We start from the raw sequence: 23572 nt of genomic DNA on the forward strand, positions 1-23572 counted from the left end.
CTGGGCCACAGGATAAAGAGATATCTATCCTTTCTGCCACTTAAGACAGCCTTACTACAAACCATAGAGCTTATCTGACTAGGAACAACAAGTGATATATAAGCTGCCGAAAACACTGTCAGGAACACAGCTTTGCAAATCAGATTAGACACGACCTTCAGAGGTGATCTGCCACCACAGCACCCAGTAAGGTCTATACGAATTACAAAAACGCAGAACCTTTCATTCTGCAAAGCATGGATGGGTTTGATTTCCACCATCCAAGCACCAACATGCATGTTCAATATTCACTGCCTTCTCCTGTACTTCAAGCACAGGGAGCATTCAAGTCTCCTCCTGCACCACTGGCCAAGTTGGACCCCTTCTGAGGATGCATACATATGTTAAAAGCCTCCGAGATGCACGGAGGTGCGTTAAAGAAAATCTCCACTCCTCTTATACACATGAAATTAGAGCTTCACAGAGTTTCATAAAACAGCGTTGGACATAGACAACAACAGTCTGGATGATGACTGTCTAGGGGTGTTGAATCTGCAATAATTCTTCATCTTCTCTGACAACTGAAGTTCTTCAGCTAAGCCAAAGACAGCCTACAAACAATCCTGAAATTGGCTACAGGAACTGACATGAATATTTCTCAGTTTTCCTATTGCTAAACGATTACACGTAGTCTGGGTGGTGAAAGGAGACTTCCTAGTCTAGACAGCATGACTGTAGGCTCCATTTCCACCTCCAGTGTTAACTCCAAGAAGATCTAAAATGCCTCATGTTTAATGCAGAACCAAAATATCCCCATCTTAAAAAAACAAAAAAAAAAACAACAAAAAAAAAACAAACAGAAAGAAGAAAGCCACCACAACCACACATAAGAAACCTGGTGTAAAAAAAGGAAGAAAGACAAACCGCGTTGCTTAGAGGAAGACCATTCTGTCACTGCGAATAGATCTGAAGTTGGATAGATTTTGATACACACACACACACAAAATTATTTCTAACCTTGAGAATGGAAACAGCAGAACCCTATCTGACAAACAACCTCAAGTGATGTTTAGGTTTGGAGGCGGTGTCATATAGAATCATAGTTAGTTTGTCTTTGTATAGCTATCATATAAAAAAAACCCCTTAAAATACACAAGCCCCTGCAGCTGTCTGCAACCTTTAAGTCTTGCCATTTCAAACATCCATAGCAGTCATATAGCACGAGAGGGCACTGAAGAATTTCAAATCAATTATAATAAATCCAGACATTAGACAGAAAAAGGTTTCACAGCACACATCATCGACTTCAAGATTCCTTACGTAGCACTCTGAAGTACACAACTGCAAGGGCCACAGAAATCATCTTGTGAGTTTTACAACCCTATATGAGCACTATCTGCCAAATCTATCACATATTCATCATCTGGGGCTGGGGTTAGGATTTCCCTGCTCCCTCCTTTGCCCGCTTTGTTCAAATGCCTATCATAATTTTGTATCAAAACCCCTTTGCAACACGCTGAGAGAATTTTCAGTCATGTCATCTTAATCTCAGTTTTCTCATTCACTCACTTGGTTTGGAGCACACATGGCCAGGACAGAACAATTTCACATGACTGCAGCATTTTACCTGCAATATTCTTCTACCTTTAGCTACTTCTCCAGCTCGTGCTTTGCACAGACTGCCAAACAAGCAACACAAGCCGGAGTTATCTGCAATCCAAACAGCCTGAGACTTCCTTTTAATGCTTGGTCTCTGTAGGACGAGAGCTGAGGAATGTACGTTGTACTACTAACACTGTTGAAAAAGATTATGCCATGTTGGTCTTGGCTCTCTTACATGCATGTATGCTCCCCTCCATCTTATTCATTAGTGCATTTCAGTTTTCTTCTGGAAGATGTAGATTAAATCTCTAATCGATCATAAGAAATGGCAACAGAATGATTTATTTTACTTTTCTGCTTTTAACAAAACCAAGGAACAGTAGGAGGGACAAAATAAAGGAAAAATTCATCTGTCTCAGGTATCTAAACTTACTCTGATGCTGTCGTGGTTCACCATTTAAATAATGATGCATGATTTTTTTTAATATGTTAATTACATAAATAGTTACTTAGGAACTACTTAAACAAGAGATTATTAACCCCATTGACTGTAGAAGCCCATGTGTCAGCACATCTGCTGCTCACGAAGATTAAATCTGTTCACACTAAACTCCATGCTCTCTCTTGCTAATGGGGAAGAGGTTAGTAGTGTGAGACCTGAAGCTGGGGCTTTGGGTTTTATCCAACAGGCCCTTAAGACTGGCGCAATGGATGACATTAGCAAACATCTCTGGATTTCTAAAAACCCTGTATATACTTGCCTAGGCATTCTGGAAAAAGAAATATGATTTTTATTCAGGAGAGTTTTCTACATGTGTGTTTTTATTTCAAAAGCTTCTGCTCTGTGTTATTTAAGAGTAACAATCAGATGCTCAGCAGCCTTTAGAGGAACGTATTAGTGGGATTATATACCTTTAAGACCAGAATGACAATGCTGGTTCACGATGTTTAGAAAGAACGTACTGAAAACAGCTCAATTACAGGGTTATCTTTGCCTTGGTTCACCTTCCCAGCTGCTGTTGAAGGACCTCTAGACCATTATTTTAATAGCTGTCAATGGGGGCCTATCCACCATTTACCACATTCACTTCACGCTACTTTCGCATCACAGGCTCACAGGGAAGGGTAAGAGCAGAAGGCTCTGGAAGTGCGGAAAGGGATTGCCAAGACCACAGTTAATGAGAAGAACAGAAAGCACGAGCCTAGTCTCCAGGTCCAGGAAATGCACAACAAACTTTCTTGAGAAGAACAAGCTCTGTCTGCTTCTACCTCATGCAGGCATGAAAGTCAAATTAATAATCACATAAGCTGAATGAAGAGTTAGGGCTGTTTGCCGCGTAGTTATTTTTTTGCAAGTATGCTCTAATAGGAGCAATTTACCAAGTGGACACTTAGCTTTAGCTAGAAAGGGCAATACCCTCCTACCATCATAGGGCAATTCGGAGCACGCAAAACAAGCTACTGACACTCCTATTCTGTGTCAATCTCTGGCAGCACGTGCCTGTTCCCATGGGCTTCAGAGCCTCCCTAGGCTAAGCTGGGCTTTGCAAACATCCCCTTCTCAAAGACATTAACAGCCACTTTTTCAATCCATGTACATGGAAATGTGCAGCCAAATATACATACCCCAAACACGTGTCGCCCGCCCAACAGAAGCATGCCCACACACGCCCATTCACAGCCAAATGGAGTATAAATAACCTCGCTATATAAATAGGCTTGCTTAAATGAAGTCTCTTGCTTAAATAAGGCTGACACAAATACTCTTTCTTTTATGCTGCCTCTTGTATCTCATGTTTAAGTTTGGAAAGCGGCAACCATGTTTGAACGACTGGAGAAACCCCAGCAAAGCATATTAACACCCCACTCTGAAAGTCAACAAATATGAAGGACAGGTGAGCTCAGCATCCTGATCATATCACTGGTAAAGATTTTGTGAAAAGGAAAAAAAGCAGGCAACTTTTTTTAATGTGCATCTGTGATATCAAGACAGATAAATATTAGTAAGAGGCAAGAAGAACTTGCAAACAATCAGAGGAGATCTTCAAGCACTAAAGCAGCAGCCCACACAAAACCAAAGTTATAAAAATAAGCCTTACATTCTCAGTTGCAAAAAAAAAGGAAAAAACTATTAGAAAAGGAAAAGTAACTTTCCCCTCTTTCTCTGCATCTTTGGAAGGACACCAGATTAATGTCCATACTTCTCACTAGGCTCATGTCTGTATTCATCAATATGGTTTTATGGGCATTTTCTGTCTTATCCTTTTCAAAACATTTCAAGAAACTGTTAAGACTGTTTTCTCTGAAGATGGGTAGGAAGGACCAGCTGTCAGAAAGGACTCTCTGAACCTCCCTCCAGCAACCCTACTTCACATTCAGCCCACACACCAGGCCCAGCTCTATCAGTGTTCTGGCTCATTTTGTCAGGGCTGTTGCATCTGCTCAGAACTTCCTTCCCACTAATGAATCTCTCTCTAATCGATCTTCAGAGTACATATTTCTTCACTCTCAGTCATCCATGAGCTAAAGATGCTATCAATACTGCAGCATGGCCATGCTTGCCACCTCAGAAGCAAATCCCGCCTTGTACTCGCTCTCTTCATTGAACTCTCTGCTCTTTGCACATGGTAGGTGGAATGATTACATCTTCCAAGTGAAGAGACAAATTTATAAAGGTCAAGCAATGCAGAGGCAGTTGCCACAGTGGGTACAAACTCCAAGTTTTCTTTTCCCTTCTATTCCCCAGCCTCTGAAGCACAAACACATTTATAGTGCTACGCCAGTAGTATTTCTACCTGTTACATTACCGCTTTATTCAGGGTTGGACCATTTTCATTCCATTAATGCTTTCCTTTAAAAACATTTCAGAATTGGTTTAAAAAAAAAAAAAAAAAAAAAAAAGAGGGTTAAAAAGATTTCAGTCTTCCTTAATCATGCAGGGATATATTTTCAAAGCAGTATGCCAGGAGTATTCCACGTGACTCCCATTCATGTTAAAATTAGAGTCACCAGAATAAACCCCATATGCTGCTTTGAAAAGGTACTGCAACTTGTCCAAGGAAAATTTCCGCAGCTTAACGGTGCTTGCACAATTTTTCTGCCTGCTTTTCTTCCTTTGATTCCTGAATGTATTTTTAACAGCCTCTTTTTTTTTTTCCCCCAATAACACTTTGTACTATTTGGAAAAATAGAAAAGTTATTTGCTGGTTATCTTGGTTCCTCTGCACCCTTTTATTTTAAAATTATCAGTTTAATCAGAATAGCTTTGTTCTGTAGTATACAAAGCTTCCAATATCACTCTTTTTTGATACGGTCACTGTAGACAACCTTTCTATCGGAGCCCGCAGCCCACAGTGAGGTCTGGCTGCCTTCCACACCTGAGCTGATGTCCTGTCTAGTGGGGCTCAACATTTCTGTGTTAGCCTGAAACTAATTTTCACATCTGGACAGCAAGGAACTTTTTTCCAGAAAGGCTGAGGCATAGTCTCTCCTTGGCAATAACAGCACCGCTGCTTGTACCGAAGCCAGGCAACATGAATGTACAGGTTTCTACATTCAAGGTCCCAGTCTCACATGTGGATTTTCTGCCCAACACAGAGCATCTGTAACATCTGTGGCAGTCGCAGAAGCCCACCCACCCAAAGCCAGCTGCAGTGCTGGGCTTGCCATGAGTACAGCTTGTCCTAGTTTGCCTTGGTAATCACAGCAAGCATTGCATATGCTGTGCTCGTGCACGCACACACTGATAAATGCCCGTTGATTATTAAATCTGTCATTTATGACTATAGTCTTCCTGGTCACTTGAAGAGAGAGAGAGAAAATTTTAATTTCTGACAGCTCTGGTTCTCTTGTCATTGCTCTCTAATTTTTACTGCTTACTAAGGCCGTGCACAGAAAGACAGCGTGAATGCCATCTCTTCCTTTTTTCCTCATCCTCCTCATCACTGTACCAAATTGCAACACATTTTCATTTCATCCATTTACATAAAAAATGCAGCAAACACTGCATCTAACCACATCATCACTTTAACCTTTAAAGGATGTAAACAACGGGAAAATATTTTGCTTAAATGTAGAAGGTGCTTCCACCACAGGAAAAAAAAGTACCTCTCCTTGCTAACAGAATCATGTATCAGGACAGGGGAAAAGAAACCAAGATAAGGTTGTCCTGTCATTAAAGCCCTGAGAAGTGAGGTGTGGGCTAAGTTCCCATCTCTACCACTGATTTTCCAGGCAACATGCAGCAAAACATCATTTATGTATTCTTGTTATCCAATTAAAAATCAGTTAACATCACCTTTCCTTTCTCCTTTTTTACCTTTGGTATGTTCTGTCAATTTAAATGGCAGACTCCTTTGGTCAGAAACCCATGCTTAAGAGAAAAGCCTGAAACTTCCCAGGACGGTGGAGTGACAGCTTGCACGTGCTGCTGGAACCTGTAAGCCATGGAGCTTTAGCTAAAACAGAGGTCTGTGTACAAGACAAGCACTGGAAAAAAAAAAAACCCAAAACCACAGAATCAAACATGCAAACCAACAAACAGCCCAAACCCCAATCCACTAGTAGCTAAACATCACTCTGCAACTGCTGCACACATTGCCTGCTTTAAGCACTTATAACAAGTTAGTGGTTAGACAAGTTACTTCATCGGCCAAGCTGCAGTAGTAGCCAGTGGTAAATATTTAGTGCAACATACTTACCTAAATGTTAGCAAGAACATTTTGAGGAAATGCTTTTGACCTCACATTTCTGAAGGAGTTTGAATTCCCCTGAGTAAAAACAGCTCAGCTGTCAGAGCTAAAACAAGTCAAAACTGCTTTAAAGGGGTCACTGTAGTTAATGGGGAAAGCCTGAGTTCTTAAAAGTGGTTACTGCATCCATCACGAGGATCTTTTGCACTTTCTTTAACATTAGAAAAAAATTATGAGATTGGTTGATGCTGCATCTGTGTTCGTTTTAATGACTATTAATGATATGAATTACTATTTCTCCCTGTTTCATACTGGACAAGAAAGTAGATTTTACACATAAAACTACAGAATAATTCAGGTTACTAGAAAGCTCTAGGCGTCATCAAGTCCTGCAGTCACAGCAGAGCTGACCTCAAGCTTAAGTCACATCGCTCAGGGCCTTGTCTGAGAGAGTTTTGAGTTTCTCCAAGGACGAAGATTCCATAACCTCTCTGTGCAGCCCATTCCAGTGCTGCACCAGTATCAGTAGTTCAGAATATTTTATCCTTATATCCTAACAGTTTCCTTCACTGCAACTTGTCTTCTTTCACTGTGTACTTCTGAGGAGAGTATGCACCTTCTCTATAGCTTCTTGTTCAGATAGTGGAAGAAGATACAACTGGATCCACCCTCCTCCTTCCAGCCTTCTCCAGCATGAACAAATGTAGTTCCTTCACATTTCCCTTGAACACCACGTGCTCCATCCCTCTTAATCATCTTGGTGGCCCCTTTGCTGGACTAGCTCCACTTCATCAATCTCTCCCCATTACTGGGGCACAAAACTGGACACAGTCCTCCAGCTGCTGCCTCACAAGTGCCAAGTGCCAAGCTGGGGGGAATAATCTCTTCCTTTAACCTGCTAGCTATGCTTTAGCTAATGCAACCCAGCATGCAGTTAGTCCACATCACACATGGGTGCACTGCTGGTTCATCAACACAGCGACCATCCTACAAGCAAACTCCTACAATTATATTTGCAAAACATGAAATTAGTCTTTCTGAGTCCTCAGTTTGCATTGGCAATCACCCATCCTCGGCTTGCTGTGGTGCACAAATTAATATCAAAGCCCTGGCCATCATAAAAATCAATACTAGATACTGAAGTGTTACTCTAGTACTAAAATCAAGAAGCATAGAGAAGGAAATTAGAATCATCAAATTCTTTCAAATGATAATAACTAAAGCAAATTGAGCAGCTATGAGACATCCTGTTCTCTGGAGCTTAAAAGCAACAAGGCAATAAAAAACCCCTAACCCATGCAAAGCTAAATAAGTTTTATGGAGAGATTTTCTTTCTTTTCTCCCCAAGTAAAATCACCAGTTTAAAGATTTTGCTTTAGCTGGTACCTTAAAGATTTTACACAATGGAGGGCCATTTAGGCCATGTATATAACTGAAGCCATTTGCAAGCTGCACATATACAATACCTTCTACCTGAGGTTTATCTCCCAGATTGGTGGAGATAGTTCTTTTCTCAAAGTAAATTAAACTTTGCAGCCCACTGTATGTGGAATTAGGCTAGATAAAAGAATACCCAGCTCTCTGGCCTTGTTATTACAATGTTGTGTTTATGCCATTACCCATGAGGGAAGACTTTTTTTTTTGTCCATATAGCTACATTTTTAGGAATAAGAAACACATCTGTGCATGTAGTTTTGACTTTACAATTTTAACAGTGTCCTTCAGATTTCTACCACTGCTGAAAATACATAGCTGCCAGTAACCCCCATCCTGGCTTCACAAACTGACTTCCAATATTCTATGACATCAAAGGGTCTTTTCTCATCTCTTGAGAGAAGATGTGGCTGTGCAAAGTAGTCAGCAGGTACCTCATCTATAGAAAGTGAGAAAAGTTATTAACACCCTTCTTAAGACAGGTGGAAGCGCTGTATGAGCCATGACGTTGCTCCAAGGAAAGGGGACAGGCAGTGGGAAAGACTGGGGGAATAAATCCTGTTGGAGGTCAGAGTATTGAACAGGGACAGAGGCTAAAGGAAGCTTCACTTAGACCAGAGAGACAAATCCAGTAAGATTTCTACATCCAGTCACTAGTTTATGTACGTGCTTTTAAAAAAATCACATACAGGCCTCAAAATGCAGAAAAAAAATCAGTTATATGACAATCAGATTAACTCAGATTGAAAAAAAAAAAAATCACCAAGAAGAAAACAGCCCTTTAACAACTTCCAAATCCCTAGCTTACATAGAAAAGAGTTCTTGGAAGGAATTTGAAAATCTTGACAGCTATGAGATTACATCCTTCATTTCATACATCTGATTTTACAAAAATAAGGATGTTCCATTTTCCTACTTGGTGACTTTTGAGACGTTATTTTAACTACGATGGGATGATCAATTGTTTCTGAAGAGGCTGACAGTGTAACAATGATACAGTGAGATCTGTAGTTTCCTTTGGACTCTTGGTTAAGTACAACAAACGTTCTAGGCCGCCTTTACTATTCAAGAAAAATGGATACAACTGCAATTTTAAAATTCTCGCTGCTGAGGTTCTCATATCAGCAACACAACAAAGATCAGCCAGTTTCCCTGAGACAGAAAACTGATGCTTGAAATCTAAAGATACGTCTCCAGAGAGAAAAATTACCATAAAATTCAAAGCATGTGTGGAAGCTGTTTCCCAAGATGGTTCCACTTTTCTAGATGCAGACTTGACAGTCTTGATGCAATGATGGTTCTCGAGCATTTCAGTTTCATGGTCATGGCGTGCATATCTTCAACTGACATGGCAAGATCTTTAATCAGCTGCACTAATGTCTTTTTCAAGGATTCTGACACAGAATTTGGTATTTGTTTCTTCACCTATCTCCAGTGTTTGAGTTAATATAGTTACATGGTATCAAATCGCTCTCCATTCCTGTACTCAGCTTCTAAGGTGATACTCCTCAGCTTTCGTATGTATTACTAGGGACCTTGCTTCTCTGCTTGCCACGACCAACATATAAAGGTAACTTGAGGAACTGGGAGGGAGCCTATCAATAAATTATCTTTCAGTCATCAATAAATCCACAACATTTTTCGTATGGCTATTCAAATCAACAGCGTAGAGGTGAAAGGGCAAATAAAAAAGGGCCTTATCACTTTCAGAGCACACCAATTTCCAGCCTCCAGTAAGCTATTTTGCTCTCAATGGAAAAGTGGCAGAACCCAAGTTCACGTCTCAGCTTCACTACCATTCCCAGGAAACAACTGCCCCTGCTGTGGTCTCAAGCCTGAATATTCTGTAGGGCAAAACCTAACACTTCCTTCAGAAAGTACATGCTAAATCCCTCACCTCTCATCCTCCTCCATTTTCCCACTCATCCACTCTCTGGGAACTTGAGGCCAGTTCATGTTAGCACACCAAGGCCCAGTTTAACCTGTGATCGCCTAAGAAAGCTTTGTGCAGCCCACGTAGGACTAACTCTGCTATAAGCTGCCCTACTGTCGGCGCCCAAAGTAACCTACGGAAAGCCAGCAGAGGCAGGTACCTCTGTTGGCCCCGTGTGCACGGTGCAGACATGGCTTGAAATAGCTGGTGTGCGTAAAGGAGAGCCCACCCGCACCTGCACACCGTCTCTTCCTCTCACTCTGGCTCCCAGCAGCCCTCCCCTCCCATGTAGCTCTATCAGAGTCAGTCTCAATTTACACCAGTACATCAGGTAGCAGGGTCATTTTGTCAGATGCTGGCCAGTTACCTCATGTGCTAAAAATAGAGGCACGCAGCAGCAGCAGTGACTGACTGGCAAACGCCTTTTTAATGGTGACTGACATATTCAATCAAGATAATACACGAGATGTAAATTGCAAACAATGAAGGACATTTGTATAAGGACAAATGAGACAAAAACAACAAAGCGCCCTGGCTTTGCTTACGAGACACATATGAAAGATTTCTGCTGCTCTTTTCAACCACGGTGCTATTTAGATCACAATTACTTAAAGCAAACCAACAATAATACGAGCTCTTCTGCTACTCTAAGAGAGGGTATAAAAAACTCATTGTCAGCTGCATCATTCATCACGATAACCTCATTTCAACTGAAACAAAATCTCTGAGACATCACCTCCCCTCCCTTCCTTCCCCTTTTTATTTGCCTATAATAAGGTCTATAGTCTGGGGAGCTCTCGGGCTGAATTCCATGCATTGTGATTCACAAAATGAAAATCTGGTATTATATGCCCACTGACATTCACATCAGCAGCAATTCATGCAGCAAAAAGCCATATGCCATGCACCTCTGATTTAACTGTACTACAAAAACATATCCTAGAAAGAAGAAATAAAAATACAGAGACAAGAATGGTTCCTGGGATCTAATTATTATCCACACTTTAAGGCAGGAATGACAGGGGCAATATCACAAAATATGCTGTTTTGGTGACAGTTCCAGTTAGGATCTATCATTTCCCCTAGTGACTAACACACTCTACATGCAAGCAAGGAATTCTTTCCCAGTGCAAAATGTTTCTACAGAGTACAAAAAAGAAGTGGTTAGCACAGAAAACGTACACTCAATGTTTCTCCTCTGGTTATCAGGCTTTCCACTCAATCATCTTTTTGAAGTCTGAGATGTTTATTGGTTTGATCAGCACCCACAGAGATGAAAATGAAGAGCGCTTTGAAAATATGAAGTACCAACAGTTTTAAAAATTGCCATCTCCAGGGTGTTAAGCAGACCCGTACGCATTCTACAGTAACACACAAGCTTCATTAGGAAGCTGGGGGATAAAAACCACTCTGCCAATGACAGCTAGGTTTTTCACAAATAAGAGATTTCACTGCTGAAACCAACAGTGACTTTCATCACTGGGCAAAGGATAAGATGAACAAGTTTCTGACCAAGGAATGGATTACACTAAAATACTGTTTTCCACTTCAAAAACCAACCAACCAAACAAAACCCAGATGTTTTGTTGAGACACCCCTTCCTTTCCTTGCTTTTTGCTTGAAGAATCCATCTCTTTCTTAGCGTACCCATCCTGGTATATAAAATAGGAAGAATTTCAGCTTTAAAATGCTTTTCCTTTTAAGCCTATGCCCTCCATGAAATCATTGCATAAGAGATCACTGGAGAAGGATAGTTCAGCTAGGATAATAACTAGATGTGACCCTGCTACCAAAGACTTTCAAAGCCTTCTGGCAAAGACAGAAAATAGTAAAGATACTATTTTTAATGAAAAAAAATCTTTGAACTAGAAAAATAGTTCATAAGCTACAAAGTGCAGAGAAAGGGCAAGTGCTGCTCCTTACTGCTTCATTATCCAGTGGAAGTACTTATATTTCACAAATTAATTTTTTTAAAATGTGTTTGCATTCTTGACAATGCTAGAAAAATTTTCAAAAGGAAGCAACCAACTAGATTTAAAAATGCAATACTCTTGTTCAGTTCCTTTGAGCTTGACAGTCCCAACCTTTGGGGTACTAACATTTAAATTTAGATCAGATTTTTACGGACTGATGCCTCATAAGTGGAAGACTGCATCTTCAGTGTCTTAAACATCCCTTCTCAGGTTCCTGCAGCCAGAAGCAGCAGATGAGTAATAAACTGGCTTTGACAAACGCAGTGGGACACATTTGGAGATCTGACAGGTGTAGATAAATGCACAGAGATGGAAAAGACTAAACAGAGCCATTCCTAAAAGAGCAGCCAATGAAGGAATAAACTTGCAATATCCAGGCCAGAAAAAACATAGAGGGAACACTGACCAAATGCTAGGGAAAGGTCTTAAACAGGCTCTCCCTACATTACATTAAATTGCACTGCTTAAAACAGAGCCTTCTGAAGGAAATGGTTGCTAATGGAATAGACCTGACAACCTTCCTGCACCCAAATTATGCTCTTCTAGGAGATTCCCACTGTATTTGGAGGGTGTTTTTTTTTCTTCAATTAAAACCCCATGTTTTCTGTATAAGCTATGGAGCAGATTTGCAAAATGTTAATTGCTATACATTTTTTTTATAAATTCATGCATTACACAATTAATGATACAATATATTTATAGCAATTATCTGTTTCCAATAAAAGTTAATAAAGTGCTAATGGCCTCAGGTGTGAAAATGTGGAATTTAATTTGTGCCTATCTGCCTAAGCCTGGGGAATACTGAACTCACTCTATGTGAGAATAATTTATTTGCGGTATCCCTGACTGATACAAACAAAGCATTGCCAAGGGAAGGTGCAATAAAGCTAACAGAGAGGTACCATCATTCCACTAGCCCAGCGTTTTTCATAGGTAAAACGCAAACAGAACAGCCTTTCAAAACTTCTCTCAAAAGAAGTTAAATTCATCTGCTTCAGACTGGTGAAAAAACACCCGTAAGAAAACAATAAATGCTTTGGAGAGCATCTGTGAAGAGTGATTTATCATCCCTTTCCCTCCTTATCATTGAAAGGAAAAGCAGGTGACAGACAGATTTACAGACTGACCAAAGGATTTTACTTTCAAGCTTGTTTGAATTAATTTTTCTCCTGTTTGAGGTAATGGTTCTTTCACGTTCCCAGAGCTATCACTTGCCATCCTCCTCCACGCATCCCTGTGAGGGGGTGGAAAGAGGCGCACAGACACAGAGGAAAGCATCACCTTCGGGGCTGGAGCTGCTGCTGCAGCCTGGAGCTGTGACAGGGTGGTGGAGGAGGCTGGAGCAAACGACCAGAAATCCTGGTTCTGCTTTTGGCCCTGCCGCTGCTTCACTGCCAAGGCACTCGAGCTCTGGATGCCTTTGCCTCCTTCATGTAAAATGGGGTTTATCAAGACATGGCCAACTCGGCAATGAGCAGAAAAGTGCAGAATATTGTTAATGCCACTAGAGGGGATCACTTGAGCATGCTAGGAGACCTGTTCCTCCTCCAGGTGTGTGGCAAAGCCCTGCCACTTCCAGGTCAGGCATGGAGCTGCCATGGCAAGGACTAGCACTAGGACAACAAGGTTGCAGCCGGAGGGCATTTCGGACAGGATCTGTGCACAGTCTGCTCCTGGAGTCTCCCTGATCTGCAGAGGACTGGGAAAAGCCGGTGACAGCTCCTCTGCCACGCTGCTGCTCTGACCTTTTCCAAATGACCCTCTATACCTTTGCTTCCGTATGGGTAACTCACATTACCTGATGGTGGTATATACACAACACGTTTCCATACAAAACACCACTCACACAAGTACGGTCCTTAAAAACCTGCCCTTGAACACTTAGTCATATTTTGAACCTAGCCTTACACAATTATTCATCCTACAGCTACCGAAAGCATGACAACACTAGAGAAGTTGAGAAACCTGTGGCATTGCATTTCTAAACTGTCAGCGAGCAAGGAAATGGTGTTTTTCATTTTTATGTTATGCTTGGTTACCTTTTCTGTTATCTTGTCACAGAGCAAGGAAAAATGTTCACAGGGTCTGAGCATGAGCAATAAACATCTTTTGCGGTTATCAAATGCCTCAGTGTTTGCTTTGGTATTTAATTACAGGACTCACGTAGGGCATTTATTGTTTGCATCTGCTGCCAGTGTGAACAATGTCTACTCTACTGATTACCACACAAGACAGTTTGTTACGTGTATACCTGTCAGCAACACATCTTATCGTCTTCCTGAGCAGACCCCACTCCTGCACGGGGATCCAGCGCTGCGGCTTGGTGTGTCACTGAAATAGCCAAATACCGCAAGTGCAGTTGCTCAGGGTACCCAGGTCTTTCACTGTGAAATGAATACTAGCTTCGCCAAAATGCTGAAATCAGGTTTTCTGAGAATGTTTTTCTTACTATAGAATAAATTTTCATAGAACATTTAAAAGCTGGTGTTTTATACTATGATGATCTCAAACACATGGCCAGCGGGTAAAATAAATTAACTAGAGTTCTCAATAATGAGAAAAATGCATCAGTAGCATCATTAGCCAACCTCATCCCACTTTCCTATTCCTTAAACCTGTAGTTTCAGTGAATGCAGATTTTCATTTCAAGTGCCATACACCACAGGGCTTTCCAAGTTTTTCAGTTTTGTCATCCCCTACTTAACTTTAGCCGTGTTGAAATGATAATCTGTGTCTTGCCATGACTAGTCATTTTTGGCCATCTAAAAACCTAAAAGCAGCTATTATTTTGCCCATTCTCTACAAAGCAGCTTCAAAACCTTCGTAGGTGAATCAAATAATTTCACCTTTTTCCTTCCACACTGGGACTGGAAGCAGTAATTGTTATTCTTAATTTTTTTTAAGATGGCACTACACTAGGCACAGAATTAGAGAATTGTTCATATTGTTCTGCAGGTTTAATAAGACAAGCTATGACTGGCCCTGCAATTAAAATAATCCATTTGCTCACCCTTCTTCCTATTAGCATGTGAACTTCAAACCTATAAAAAGTAGCAGACTGAAATCTCTGGAGAACAGAGGTAAGAGGATAATCTTGTCCCCTACATAACGTCCTGTCTGTGGTCTCCTTGTCTCATGAGAAATAATATGTGTATTTTAAAAGAAGATCACTAATAAAATAGCGATCTCAATGTAAATCCTCATTAGGGCAACACAGGTGCATTTACTTAAGCACAACCCGTGGGGATCAACAAAAAACTTTCCATTGGGAGTATGCTTTCATTCGGCCCCATGGAAGGAATTTCACAGTGCGGCCGTTACCTTGAACTCCACCTACCACCCTGTTAAGAATAAACAAAAGAACCCCAACCAATTTAAGTACATCTTAGCCTGTGTGGCAGCAGGGCCTAATTACCCTTAGCAGAGTATAGGTGGGCCCTGTGTGAGGGAAAACTGACTGATGGGCACCTGTTTAAATGGGCAAGCTGGGGATGAAGGTTTCTAGATGCTGCAGTGTGAGATAACTCAGTCCAGCTTTCTTACAGTCAGCACTGACTCCAAAAATCAATACACAATGCTTTCTTCTGCTGCAATAAAACACGTAGAATTATGTAAAGCTTGGAGATGAGATTATATTTTCGAAGTCATAAACCATGCTGTCTGCTCACAAATGACTCTGGAGGACAGAGCTTGTAAAGTGTCCTTTGATCATCTGTAGGCTCAAAGAAAAACAAAAAGGTTTCAAATGGAATTGTTGCCACTTGCATGTCTGTCTATCCAACTGCATCTTAATTTCTCTAGAAAACTCACCAGACATGAATTATGTATGTCTTAAAATGTTATAAAGGCGTAATATAAGCTTAGCTGCCTGACTGAATTATTCTATTCAGATATCTACCAGTATACTGAGAGACTGTAGAAAAGGTTTTAGGTCTGACAGTATCATACTATCACCATAAAGATCCAAGGAGTTTTTCTAATGCAAGAGTTGACAGAAGGTGTCTGTTTTAATGAATGAGAATCAGAGAGACAAAGCATGAGGTCATAAATGTTTCACTAAAACACCATAAAATTCTTCCAACTATGAGCAAAGTGCCGTTTTAATTATTTTTTTGAAGCTTGAAAAATGAACAAACCTATATGATATCTCCACAACATGGATTGAGGAACCACGATGGCACAGTATGCCATTTTGTCATCAAAAGAAAGTCTTAATCTGATGCTTAAAAAACCCTTGAGAACCGGCAATGAAACCTGAGGGGAAGTATTCAGTCATCTCCCTTCTTTCAGTGCCTATCATTCTCCAGTGCAAGAGAGGAGGAAACAAATCTCCGTATGTGCACACAGACCCTCAATGTACAAGCTATTGTGATTAATCAAAAGTTTAAAATTAAACAAAAAGCTCCTTTTCTTCAATTATGATTAAAGATCAAAGCAAGTGGATTAGCTTTTTAGCAGAATCTCCAGGTCTCAAGACTTACCATGCAATATACTGAGAGGGTCCAATTTTGTTCTGGAGATTTTGGGGGAGGAAGGGAAGAAGGAAGAAAATGAATGATCCCATCAGCCAGTAAACTGTAGCAAAGTGGTGTTTCATACATTACCATGACAATCAAGTTATTGAAACTGAAAAATAGTAACACAAAGAGAGGATAAAAGAGAATTTTTCCACAGTAACTAAGCTACTACATCTTGTGAGGCCTGCTTTCTTCCCATTCACTCCTGAAGCAGGGGCTGAGTGCTCCCTGGGTCCACATGGCCTTCACCTGCCAAGTTTTCAAAAGTAACTCCACAGAAACAGGTACCCTTAGCACACAGGAGAGATGCAGAAGGAATACTAACATGCCTTGATCACCAAAGCCTCTTGCCAGGTAAGTATTAAAAATGGTGGTGTTTAGTTTGCTAAAGCCATCTGCACTGGCAGCTGTCACCCACCAACCAGATGGGTAAACCTTGGGTACCACTACCACTATATAATGTATCATCGCCCGCAAATCCAGAAGTGTTTCACAAGCCCACACAACAACACAGTTTGCTCCACCTTACAGATCCCTTTAGACATTTATCAGCTGAGTAATGCACATCACCACCACATGTCATTTGAAGTGGATAAGAGCTCAAAAATCTCCTTATGACTAAAAGAAAGGATTTAAACAAGCAGAACATAATTACTGAACTGCTAGACGTGAGAGTCACAAGAGTTTAGTATTCCCTCCCCTTTACAAAAACAGTTACAAAATCAAGAGTGATTTCCACAGGCAGAGATCCTAGGTTCATCTCTCATGCACCACAGTGCCACCACCAGACACAAATCCTGGTAGCACCATGGCAAATGTTTCAGATTTGCCCCATGGAGTTAAAGATCAGCTATGTCTTCAATGACACATGCAGTAAGACCTACCGCCTGCCTTGCTGAACCTGAAAGAGCTGCTGGGTGAATTCGCAGGATTTTCAGTAACAGAAAACACAAATAGCAAACTAGTCAGATCAGAGAAGAAACTACCTGGTCTTCCATGAAGCTCCACAGCAATGCCTAACACTGAAAAGTAAATTTCTTTGGGTTTTTTTAGGGTGATCTGGGCTGTTGCCAGAAACAGGACCATTCTTTTCCTGAATCCCCTAGGATTACTGGTAATATTCCAACTCAAGATGTGAGAAATTATGTACCCAAGTTTTTCTTCTACTGAGACAGAAGCTCTGTAAGTAATAGGCCGTTGTTAATACATTTGTTTAGAACAACCACAGATTATGAAGTAGTCTCAAAAAAGTCGTTGCTTTTTTAAGCCCTTGATTTTAGGTTTCTATACGGTTTGGTGAATTATCTTGCTATTGCTCCTTCTGCACTCCTGGACCACTAGGTAAGAGAAGTGTGTCAGAAATTCCATGCAAGAACAAGCCTCTAGGTCATCTAGCTACAGCAGCACACGTTTTGGACTTCTCTCTTCTGCCTGGGCTCTGGTACTGCTGCCAACTACCTTACCTAAAGGAACCCAACAAAGGTTATTCAACACTGTGTCCTAAAGATTCACCTTTACTCTGCAGTAGAAAATGGACATTTAGACCACTCTAATAATAGATATTTCCAATTAGAAGTTAGGCTCAATCATTCTTACTAGCTCCCACATAACATTTGAGTCCAGTGACTTCAGAGCACTGGTATGGCACATGCTGACACAGTGCAACAGTCTCACTTTTCATTCTCAATCAACAGCTGATTCATTCTCAATCAACATCTAGTCTCAGGGAGAGGCTCAAGATCCAGTCAAAGGATCCCAACAAAGATAAGGATGCCAGCTGGCCACAAAAGCACGAGTTTGTCATTCTTACAGAATGCCAAAGATACTTTTCAGCCTCCCGGTAAGTTAGACAGCTAAAATAGGGTGTCTAGGGACCGTTAAGACAGAAAGGCCTGTTCTCCATAGCTTTGCTGAGAGTCAGGAGATTGGCTTAAACTTCCAGAACTCTTACTTTTGTCTTACAACAAAAAGGGTGCAATAGGGGGGTGTGGGTGTGGTTGTGTTGGTTTTTCTGTTTGGTTTGGGTTGTTTTTGTTTTAGCAGGCTAAACCGCACAGCACTTTGTCAGGATTGTGTCCACTCTTGAATATTTTATCACTTTAGTGCTCATATGAAATGAAAAGGATGCACAGAATTATCACTGCAGTACTCTCTTTGCATTATTTACAACCTTAGAGGCTGCAGCACTTCAGCATAATATTGCTAACATAAAAAGGCAGAATTTCCCCTCAAGCCAGGTTTTTAGTTTCACAGTCTGCAGTGCAACATGATGGAAAAAGGGCTGTGAACCTCCCTTACACATCCCATTCCCTACCCCCACTTTCTAAATGCTGGCCCTCTGATGTGCAAAGAATCTGAACAGATGAAAACTCCACAGCATTCAGCAGAAGCAGGATCAGTAAACCCCTGTGCCTCTAGGGAAGAATACACGGCCTTGTTTCACCATCCTGCCCAGTTATTCCCACCCCACCCTTTTTCTTGCCTTGTTAAAGTCCTCTGAAGTTGCCCTCATTTCCTTCCATGTCTTGTTCAAGAGCTGAATGCAGATACAGAAGAATTCCTCAAACGATCTGTCATGGGTGAAGAACATGGGATGGAAATCGTTGCAGGTCTCACTGGCTAAAAACAGAAAAACAAGGAGGGTGGAATAAAACATGTACAGGCAGGAGCTTCAAAAAATAAACATAAAATACAATCAGCCACAAAATTTAAAAGACACTGTAATTGAGAGGAATCTCAGTTCTAGTCGCAAAGGATGTCAAAACATTATCCCGAAAAGTCAGCCTTGATCTACAGTCTTAAAGACGATGAAAACACTGTATAGAGCCTGTCTGCAGGAGACCAGCAGCAAGAAGAGGAAGCAACTACCTGTTTGCCTGAATATTGTCTCCATGGGTGTTTTGTTTGTGCCAAGTTTTGTTGTTCAGGCCGGGACAGAGAGAGAGAGGGAAGAAGCACAAGTCTCCTCATCAAAACAACAGCCCTCCCCACTGCTAACAGCATGTACCATATTGCCTGCTGAGAACCAAACACCAAACCCCATCAGTCACAAAATAGTATTAGATCAATGTACACATTGAAATGTGAAGCTCTGCTGACACAGCAGATGATCTACCATATTGTACACGGATATACCACAGAGGTAACCAAAGAAATCTAGACATATAGAGGAGAATGTATCTGATTAAATTTGTTCTTTGAAAATAACTGGAAACAAAAGAAATGGATCTTCTGTCACCTGTCCCTTATCTGAGGTGGGAAAAAAAACCACACAACCCCAAACTTCCTTTTTTTAATCAAATACTGGCTTTAAGGAAGGAAAAAGTAAAAGAATACTATAATGATGATCCCAAAAAGGAAAAGTACAGTTTGGTAAGACTGCTGTCAATCTCCCTGAGCAAAGAATGGATTTTCAAAAAAATAAGGGCTGAAGCAATGCTGACCTCTGGGCACATCTGAACAACCTGGGAATGGAAGGGGCTTTAGCCAAGGACTGAAAAGGATCCTTAATCCCTGCCATGACTTGCAGGGCCACCTCAGTAGGTTGCATATTTATGTTTTTTTAAAAACTAACAAAAAAAGTCAAGTTAACTAAGCCTTTCTTCATATACCCAGTCCTCAAATCTCTCAGCTTCAGCTTTCACATCTGCATGAGTGCTCCTTTGGACTTTTCCAGCAGTCCCTCACATGCCTATACAGCAGCATCTTCCCTTACTTCAGGATCAAGCAGCCACTGCTTAGGCAAGCTTCCTCCCCTGCAAGAACAGCAGAATTATCAAGCATCGGGATAAATCACCCTTTTCCTGAGGCTGGATGATTGTCTGACATCTGCTTTCTCTCAGTGGAACTGGAGAAATTAAAATTAAGACTCTTTGCAGGAGAATGTGAATGGCTCAGGCAGGCTGACTCCCTGCATCAGCTGCAAACACCTGGTCCTGGTACCTCTTCTAGCCACAAAACCACTGTTTCAGCAGGTTTAGTTACCTCTGCTGCACCAATAGCTCTGCCACAGGAACATGAGTTGCGCTCAGAATGTCCTGAACCCCCAAAGAAAAAGGGTTTCTGATCTTTCCCAACATGCAGTATTCCAATTATAAAGCAAAACTCTGAAGCTTAATTGTAAATTTGAAGCTCAATTTTAACATCAGATTTACCAAGATCTAATCAATTCCTTAGCTACATAGCAAGGATGAGAGTTAATTTTGGAGCACAGGTTTCATTCTAATCAAATAAACTCCATTTACTTCAAAGGATGTGCAGTCAAGGGGGAATTAGTCAAAGCAGAGACCTATATTTATGAGGCACGACTCAATCCCTTTAAAAGAATAAAATGCCTCAGGCATGATTTTCAGAGCACCTTCAGCTTCCATTCATTCCACTGGAGCTGCAAGAGCTCAGCATTTCCAATAATCAGACTTCCAGTCTGTAATAATGTCAGAGACACAACAGAACAGATTCTCAGAGGGCATTTGTCTTTAAGTCATGAAATACTATAATGATGAGAAGAAATAAAATAACACCAAGCAGAAGAATGCAGCCAGCACCTTCGCTATATAAATCACAGCACGAAACAAGGCAATAACCCTCTACATGCACTGGCCTTTCTGATCCTCCTCAGAGCCTGAGCTTATCACTGCTCCTGCTCATAAAAATCAATAAATCAAAATTAATGGAAAGGCTAGGGATTCTCGGAAACTTGATCACTGGTTCTAACTCATGCTTCTTATGATAATCAGCTCCAAACCATATCTACTATGTTGACTGTTCTGCATGCAGAATCAGAGGTGCCACCTCTCCCCCTCCTTTTTTTCATAACTAGGCAACATACTGTGTTTAATGTCTTTTCAGTCTGAAAATGAAAGAGTGAAAATCACTGTTATTGATATAAATGGAGAAAGTTAGGTCTGTTAGAAAGCAGGATCAATGTCTTAAAGCACATAACAAATCCTACGAAAAATTCAAAACCAAATGATAAACAGCTTCTTCAAAATTCCTGCCAGCATCCAGGTAGTAGAGGAAAACAAAAATCCATACTCAACTTCAGAGGTAGCTTTTTTGCACCTCTTGAAAATTCTATCCAAAATAATACAATTCAATGGAAAAATCACAAATGAAACACATCAGCAGTGTTTATATTATAGCATATCTACAGGCTGCAGCTCAGGTCACATCTATGTTCTGCTCAGAGCGTTTAAATATCTAATGAAAGACAACGCTTGCCCCACTACTTTCTTTCTCCCTCTGACAGGTAAGATGAGGATGAAGGAAAAGGCAATACTGTGTTACTAGTGGTTTCCAGATCAGAGTAAGACCGAGTCACAACCTGCGGTCTTACACCACTCTCTCCAGCCCCAAGTCAGCATCTCCAATATCAGAGCACTACCTCTCTCTCCAGAGTGGGCAAATTTAGAGGCTGCTCAGCTTCACTAATTAAAAACTTCCTGGATTTATTTTTTGACTAATTTGCAATTCGACTAGTTGTAAACTGAAGCAGAGATCCAGCATTAGAGTAATTTGGAGACCTTCTACGTAAGAGCTGTGTGCAAAATTCCTGCCCTTAAGCCCAGCACTGTCTAACCTTCATTTTCATGAGCAGGGACTAACAACATTTATAACCACACAAAACCACACACGCAGCTGCAACACACGGACACAAATCATCATGATTATCTAATAACACCATCAAGTTTTAATTACGCCTCTGTGAGATCACCTTCGAAAGGCAAGTCACAGATGTCTGGCCTACATAAATCAGGTGAAGATCTTGTTGATTTTCCTTTCTTGGCACAATTCTTGGAGCTGTAGATCAATGTGCCTCCTCGCAGGATTCAAGTAGTCCTTCAAGCTTCTAGCTGATCTATAGCTGTGACTTTGAGGAAGAAGCTTAGTTCATTTCTCATCATAAATTGCACTGGCAAAAAAAGAGCTAATTTCTACCTGGGAGTTTACGTGGTTCCTTCAGTGTATATTTTTAGTGTCTACCCAACACAATTTTGTCTGTCAGTTCATTTTCTAAATTACAACAAAGATGTTCAAGCATCCCAGACTGTTCGAGCGGTAAACAGACTTGATCTGTTATGTTGTTCCCCAGTGGATTAGTAGAAAACAACAGGGAAAAAGAAAACAAATTGAGAAAGAAGAAAAGACTTATACCTTCATTTTTTATCCCATCTCTAAATGCCTTTTCCCATGAGAAACATCATCATCAGGACCGAATTTCTTCTAGCAGTGTCAAGAACAGTTAGGTATTTGCATATTTGCATAAGCCTGTCTTGGAAGGGCACAGATTATATCATGATATTTCAATAACTGTTCGACTTGAAGTACAGCAGAGGTTTAAATTTCAAAGTTGCTGTGGTGAACTGAATACAGACAATAGGGATTTCTGCATGTAAGACAGACTCCAGGAAAGGACAAGTGCACCAGACCAGGCAGCAGGCTGGTGTGTCACCCCACTGTCCAAACCAGTCACCAGTTCAAAAGAAGCTTGTTGATAGATGGAAGTGCTGATTACATCTTTTCCCCACCTTAAAAAGTAGGTTATGTGTAGATACCTATAACTAGTTCCCACTTGGAAAGGGGAAAAAAATATGAATACAATTTTTTTATTTTCGAATTTATTTCGTGCAATACTTGGAAGTAACAGAGATAACCCCTCCCTCCCCGCAAAGCTACAACAGCAGACAGAGACACAGTAATACACCTCTCTAGGCAAGCTACTGCCCTTGATCTTAAGAAACCTCTGCTTTCTTCCTGACTCTGCTAAACTACCATGTTGATACCAGATAGTCATCCCCCACCACGTCTTTAAAATGGCAGCTGGTCATTCTGACCTCCATTGTGAAGTTCTTGAATTCGAGAAATGAAAAAGGTTGTACTGGTGTGAAAGCAAAATAATAAATAGCCATATCTATCATGAAGAGGAACGTTTGAAATTAGGAACCACCCAACCCATTATTTCCAAAATCCATTCATAATGCTCTGGGGGGACAAGTTGAGGTGATTTAAATGGTCATTTTTCTGTAAATTTAAGGCTTGGACCCATCACATTGGGAATGCATATCAAAGACAATTTACTAATCACAAGCGAGCCACCTCATTCATGGATGTCAGGCATGTACAATTGGTCTACAAAATACAACTAGAATAGATTTGATTAAGTAGATAATAAATAAAAGTGGTAACACTGCTGTGTGTTGTCAAATATTTCAAAAGCAGACACACAGCTTAAATCAATCAAATTATTCAGTCAGCCACATAAATACGGTCACCTGGCATTAATGCTGTCACACATAAAGGGACAGACAGACACCCGTGGTGAGGAGTAAGCCTCTGTGCTGGGGGTGGTACTAATGGATCCTGTGCACCATGAAACTCATCAAGAAAAGCATCCTGAAATTGCATCAGCACAATTTTGAGATGAGGGAAGCAGTCATACAGAGC

General features: G+C 40.8%; 1 protein-coding gene across 2 annotated transcripts in view; it reads right to left on the bottom strand.

The window, feature by feature from the left end:
- Nucleotides 1–23572, bottom strand: part of ELMO1 (engulfment and cell motility 1) — a 313327-nt gene that overhangs the window by 87874 nt on the left and 201881 nt on the right. For both annotated transcript variants that reach the window (XM_087767900.1, XM_087767891.1), the window contains exon 17: nucleotides 18612–18748. In XM_087767900.1, the coding sequence (XP_087624026.1) occupies nucleotides 18612–18748 (137 nt within the window). The remainder of the gene's footprint in view (nucleotides 1–18611; nucleotides 18749–23572) is intronic.

The sequence above is a fragment of the Nipponia nippon genome, unplaced genomic scaffold (genome assembly GCF_047370975.1).
Source record: "Nipponia nippon isolate SJK-2023a ecotype South Korea unplaced genomic scaffold, ASM4737097v1 scaffold_1, whole genome shotgun sequence".
Lineage (NCBI taxonomy): Eukaryota > Metazoa > Chordata > Aves > Pelecaniformes > Threskiornithidae > Nipponia > Nipponia nippon.